Source organism: Haliotis rufescens, unplaced genomic scaffold (assembly GCF_023055435.1).
Source record: "Haliotis rufescens isolate VD_foot unplaced genomic scaffold, xgHalRufe1.0.p SCAF_1, whole genome shotgun sequence".
NCBI lineage: Eukaryota > Metazoa > Mollusca > Gastropoda > Lepetellida > Haliotidae > Haliotis > Haliotis rufescens.
Window position 1 is genome coordinate 35,758,545 of NW_025963779.1, and position 6,741 is coordinate 35,765,285.

At 41.0% G+C, this 6,741-nt stretch overlaps 1 protein-coding gene across 1 annotated transcript; it reads left to right on the plus strand.

The window, feature by feature from the left end:
• The first annotated feature begins 3,225 nt into the window (after positions 1–3,225).
• On the plus strand, positions 3,226–5,508 carry LOC124141273 (MFS-type transporter clz9-like). The gene is made up of 2 exons (XM_048380432.1): positions 3,226–3,404; positions 3,709–5,508. Exons 1-2 carry the CDS (start codon positions 3,381–3,383, stop codon positions 5,506–5,508), a joined length of 1,824 nt encoding a protein of 607 aa, XP_048236389.1. The 5' UTR covers positions 3,226–3,380.
• The last annotated feature ends 1,233 nt before the right edge of the window (positions 5,509–6,741 follow it).

Here is a 6,741-nt window from a genome sequence, read left to right on the forward strand (position 1 = left end):
CTCAAGAATTGCTGTAAATTATCTTTGAGCCTTTGCGTAAAATGGAGAATAAAAGCTTTAGAGTCACCCACCTCTTGATTGAGCCATACAAAACCAAACCCAAATTGGAATAAAATATTTCTAACTTTGGTCGCCCAAGTGCGGGTGCTTTTGTCTTGCCATATCTTTTTCACAAAAGGGTTTGACGTCACCAGAATGATCATATTGCCTGCTCTCTTCTCAGTTTCAATGGGAGTTCTCCTGTTTCTACTTGCAGTGCTTCTAGTGAAGTGTCTGTTGCTACGCCTGTGGCCAGCATTAGGGCTTTGTATTGTATTTCTTGACAGCATTTGCAGCTGGGTGTAAGGCCTCACAGTCCATTTTTGATCTGATAAGTGATTTGTAGAGGTCCAGCTGAGTGTCCCTCGATGTGCCCCTAGATGTGCCTGAAATTGCCCGTAATACGTTCAGGTCTTTTTGATATCTGTGTTCCGCCATGTTTACGCCAAATGAGGTGTTGATCAAGGATAACCCCTAGAAATATTACGGATTTTTTTAATTTGATTGGTTTGCCTTTTAAGGAGACACGGGGTATCCACCTGCGTTTGAAAGGAACTCAAACAGTTTGTTCACTCAAAAGGGCGAACGCCCATTTATTGCACCATTGGTTTACTCCGTACAGGGCTGACTGGAGTTTTTTTTCGGATTTGTGAAATATCTCTGTGCTTTACCCATATTGCTCCGTCATCAGCGAATTTAGAAGTTTGGGCAGGAGAGTTGACATGATAAAAAGATAATTGATCATGAGTGAGTGAGTGAGTTGGGTTTAACACTGCTTTTAACAGTATTCCAGTCATATCGCGGCGTGTCAGCTTAATGTGGGAGGAAAGCCCGAAGTGATTCAGGTTTCAGACGTTTACCACTTCGGTGAAACCCACGAGCACGGGTATGGTGCTGACAAACCTAGAAACATAATCGGGGCGAACCGGGATTCGAACCAACAATCATAGGTTTCTGGCATGCCCAACGGACGCAACTCAAACTTGCGCAAACTTGGGTGGCTGGATGCATGATGTTTTTGTATGTCCATAGAGCGTACAATTTGTGCATTGGGTTGACCTTTTCCTGTATGGCATAGTTTTCATATCCTTACCATCTAGATTAAGGTGGCCGGGGACTGACTGGCCTTATAATGTGAGTATTACTATTCGTGTGTTGGTTGTGCCCATTGATTTGATCCTGAACGCCGACAGGATTGGTCCAGATGCACAGCGCATCTGACATTACTAAGCCTTTTTGGGGTATCCCAATTTAGTTTGATTCCATTTATGCTTTTGGTCATGTCAACTGACTCTGTAAGGTTGTCCCCCGACAGCAACATACCTTCTTCCACACTTATTTATTCTAATAATATTTTTTGTGCATCAGCTCTTTGGCAATATCTTGAGCTCTTAGGATCTTATTAAGATCTTGGACGAAGTCTGCGCTAAAGACTACTTTTTCCCATTTGGTTTGTTGTCTTCTATTTTGTTGTGTCTTTGATTCTGATGAGACCACTCTTTGTCTTTTCTTTACGATTTTAGCCTTGGGTGGGCTAGATTGAGGCTGTTTTCGTTTAAGCATGTCTTGAGCCTATAGGGCACTATAATCGATATTTTCTTTGTTTTTAGTTCCCGAGAACGTGAATCTGTCCTGAAAACGGTCAGGGACATTTAGCACGGCTTGACTATAAGTCATGTAGGCTGTTTTGGTAGTTTTTCTGGTGACCAGAGTGAAGGGATTCCCTTCAACTGGGTTGGGCTGACCCTTTTGAGAACTGGGCTGGTTCTCTTGAGAGTTGGGCGGACCTCTTCCGGTCAGTTAAAACAAATTCCCTAAATACTTGGTAAGTTTTGATTTACAAACAACAACTACAACGTTGTACAGATTATTATAAAATTCACCTGGTAAGTAAATATATCTGATTTTATTTACTCACAGTTAATAATGCGCAGTTACCGGGATTGTATTGTAATTGGCGAGTCGCTGCATTAAAAGCAATAGGTAACTTCAATAATAATTTGATATATATATATATATACCCATAATATATTTTGAATTTACAAGACGATTAGTCTTCGTGTATAAAGAGATATAAATGTATCAACCATCTAGTACCCAAAAAAACAATGACCGCGCCGACTTCGTACACAGAGAAATAATTTCTAAACACAAAGCAAACTTCATTTCTAAGGTAATTTGACGATTAAAAATCACCTAAAAACTTATAAACATATCACATTAGGTAAAGTAATTATTTTCATATGTTTTAAACAATATAGATTTCCATTGATTTTGTTACATATGATCGTGCATGCATATCAACATTTTACATGAAGAAATAAGATTGCCAAACAGGTCATAGTGCAAATATAATTATCTTTCTAAAAACTATTTCACACATTACAATCAAACATCAGGTGCAGTATTATTTGAAATACAAAGTTAGTAAATCAAACAGAATAATGAATACAAATAGTTTCTAAGTTAAGCAAATATTGCAGTAAAGCGTCAATATCACATCATACCCAGCCATTATGTCAGAAAATAAAGTTGCTGATGTGTAACAGTATTTAAAAAGTCTTAACGAAATGACTTGATAATGTCCTTCAAATTTATCACATAAAATCGTACCATGCAAACAATCTGATAATTTCACAATATGTAAAACAATGGGGTGCAATCATCGAAAATACTGTGCTGTATCACCGAAAATATATTATTTGTGTACGACATTCACAGACTGTTGCACAATTAGTGTCAAAACATTTGTATCCTTCATTTGAGCCTGGGGAGTTATCTGAGCCTACGACGGGGGAGTCGTTTGGGCCAAAGGGGAGTCATCTGAGCCTAGGCTCAAATAACTCTGGAGTCGTCTGAGCCTGGGGAGTCATTTGAGCCTCCAACACCGGCTTGAAAAATAACCAAATGATCGTTGTCATGTGAAATGTCACTGCAATGTATTGACCAAATTTCTCTCCGAAGGTTCTTCGAATACAGGAATCTGCCTTGGCGGTGCGACTCAGTACCGATTAATTATTATAATGATTGATGTAATGAAAACTACAAATTCGACATCTCAGCATATATATTGCATGAATAAATTTGAAACTAGGAGTCTAGCTTTACCGCGCAAAACAAACGGTACTTGTGGGTACTTTTCACCTTTGGGGCTTCAACGGGTACTCTCCCCGTCATTGACGGAGCTTGCCTATATATATCGTCAAGTCACACAAGTTCGATCGACATGTAACTTCGATCGGCCATTTTGAATGATATTTCTCGCGAAATGTAACGAGAAATTACGGTACCTGCAGCTTTGATCTTCTGACAACACCGCTTTCGTTCGCTTGGACCGGAAAATGCTTCGTGTCAAGTTACCAAACGTAAGTAATAGCTCATATTCAGCAAACAACTACTTTTTAACCCGAGATCACTAATGTAACTTGATCAGCTCAAATAAAATGTCAATTGTAATAAATGCACACGTTGTAAATCGACGGCACACCTGTCGTCTGCTTGTTTACGTTCATGGTGTAAATGTCACGTGATGAGACACGTGATGTGCTCGCCAAAATTTAAAACTATGGAAACAAATTAGGGTCATTTCTTATTGAAATTGTTATGCTTTTTGAGAACTTCTGTCTCTGGAGTTTTGGTGTTATATAAAATAAACCTTTATTTTTACAGGTTTTGACCAATGGTGAACCAACCAGAAGAGGTCAATATAGGCAATATTTGTCTGCAGCCCTAGACAAGGCATATAATGCTGTTTTAGATGGAATGGCAATTAGGAAAGCTGCCACTACCTTTGCTGTTCCATTTGCTACACTGCATGACAGGATGAGTGGGAAGGTTTCTATTGAATGTAGTACCACTGGTAGAGAACCACTATTGTCCATGGAAGAAGAACAGGGACTTGTTTCACATATTGAAGCCATGGCAAATTTTGGGTATGGCTATACAAGGGCTGAAGTTACTACTATTGCCACAGACCTAGCAATATATGTTGGAAAGAAGTCAAAGGATGAACAACCCCTATCACTTCAGTGGTTCTATGGGTTTATGAAGCGATGGCCTGATCTGTCAGTGAAGAAGCCACGATCCCTTGAGATACAGAGAGCAAAAGCTACCTCGGAGGAGACGATCACTCATTATTTTAATGAGCTTGGGCACATCATGGATAAGTACAACCTGAAGACATGCCCTCATCGCATTTATAATGTTGACGAAAAGGGACTTATGGAGCATCATACCCCACCATCAGTTGTTACATCGAGTCAGAGTACTCCAGCTGCAGTCACAACATCAAGATCAAGTACTACAACGGTTATAGGTTGCGGCAATGCGTCTGGTAGTTCTATACCACCGTATTTTGTTTTCAAGGGCAAGAGGATGCGGGAAGAACTCCTTTCAGGAAGTACCCCTGGAGCAGCAGGCACTGTAAGCGACTCTGGCTGGTCAAATACGGAGATTTTTCAGCACTATCTGACAGAGCATTTCCTGAAGCATGCTGTCGCCGCGTCTGCAGATAGTCCACTTCTTATTGTGTATGATGGTCATAGATCCCACGTATCTATTCCACTCATCGAATGGGCACGTCAACATCACATTATTTTGTTTGTACTGCCTGCACACACGTCCCATGTTTTACAGCCAATGGATGTTGGTTGCTTTGGACCTTTTGCTAAAATTTACAACAACCTCCGTCATACGTATATGCGGGAAAATGCCACAAGTTCAGTTGATAAACATTCTGTTTGTGAACTTGGCTGTAGAGCTTATAACCTGTCGCTGACACCAACAAATCTGCAATCCTCTTTCAGGAAATGTGGAGTCTATCCATTTGACAAGTCTTCCACCGCCAATATCAACTTTGCGCCATCAACAGTTTTTAAGTCGACTGAACCTTTGCTGCATCCTGATACTGGTTTTATTGATTCATGTGTGCCAGTTGGAGACAAGGTTGTCACTTCACCTACTGAGGGCAATGATGTAGCAGGATTCTTTAAAGACAAGACGACTGTACTTTTCAAGAAAGCTGTGCCTACTAAAAAGAGAAACGTTCTGAGCGCTGTTGTCGGGGGCAAGGCCATCACCGAAGACGTCATTCTGAATAAAATTATTTCCCACCAGACTGTGAAATCGGCACCCAAAAAAAGAAAGCAAGCACCTAAACCAAGTAAATCTTTAAAAAAAAAAAATACTGTCACTGCAACGAATGCAAGTACTGGAACTTCACGGTCCAACGCGCATCAGGACGATAGTTTTGATAGTGATGTGACAAGTGATGACGAACAGTGCTGCAAATGTAGCAAATTTGTACCTGATGAGGTTCGAGCTAATGTCTCCCTGATCATAACAACCTGGGCACAATGTACCCACCCTACATGTCAGCACTGGACACATTTACGTTTCTGCACGCCAGTTCGTGTTGTGCGTCGACATTCTGAGTTTTGGTGCCCCTGTCACGATGAGCCTGAAGAATAACTCCCTGCATCAACCTTGTAAATAATCTGGATATTTGTGACTTTTCATCGTTTTTTTTTCAATATTAAAACATAAAATGAACGTTTGATGGACAAAGATGTAATAAAACAACTGCGGACTGTTCTAATTCGAATTTTGACACAAGAGATCGTCCATACATGTCATCTCGGTTATGCGACAAGCCAACCAATCAAATGATCGAACTTGTGTGACGTAGCTTTCTGGGTCATTTCTGTTGACAGTGAGAGGGCGGCCATGCCGCGAGTGTAAATTTCAATGGAAATACGTGGATTTGGGAAATGTTTGTCATAAATAAACAAGTTCACAGGTAAGATATTTGAAAAAAAGATTATATGAATGTTACTATGAATATTCAGCGAGTTTTCGTAAGTGATCGAACTTCCATGACACGAGGATACTGAGTCAAATTAAAAACTTCACATTTTTAAAAGTAATCCCATATATGATATACAACGGGCAAATGTATCAGAGAAGGTATTTTTTAATCATTAATGTCCAAAGAAGGATTTTAATTAACGGTGGTAACCATAATTTGTTCCAAGCACCTACGGTATTCGGCAATAACATCAACAGTTTAAATCATAAGTCCCAAGAACGAGAATCTGATGGTACACAAGTTCAGTGGCGTGTATGGCCACAATGTGCGTTGACAACTGCCACACAACGCCTCCGCATGGACATTGTGATGCTTGTGAACACATGATTGGGAAGACGACGCCATTGTTGCTGCAAAATGGTGCCAAGATCTTGTAAATTCTGTGGTTGGTTCTGGAGAGTGCACAGACTTCTGCCAAGAGCATCCCAGACGTGTTCGATGGGATTAAGGTCGGGAGACCTTGACGGCCAGTCCATGACGTTGACTCCTGCATTCTGAAGGAAATTCCTTGTCAAAATTGCTGTGTGGGGGGTCTGGCATTGTCGTGTTGGAAGATCAAACCGGGTCCATGTGCTGCCATAAAAGGCAGAAGTTCTGGTGCCAATACCTGGTCGCGGTAAGCAGCAGCGTTGAGTTTGCCACGGATGACAAGAAGCCTGGAACGTGCATTGCCACAGAAAGCACCCCACACCATGACACTTCCGCCTCGAAATCTGTCAACTTCCTGTACTAAGCACTTGGCGTAACGTTGATGACGGCGCCTCCACACCCTCGCCCCACCATCAGCAAATCGAAGATTAAATCGTGATTCATCACTGAAGACGACTTGATTCCAA

What these genes read in the sequence shown, in the direction of transcription:
- LOC124141273 (XM_048380432.1), top strand. Translation starts at nt 3,381, where the DNA reads ATGCTTCGTGTCAAGTTACCAAAC. An exon ending in TTCGTGTCAAGTTACCAAAC is followed by an intron (nt 3,405 to 3,708) that starts GTAAGTAATAGC and finishes TTATTTTTACAG; the next exon opens with GTTTTGACCAATGGTGAACC.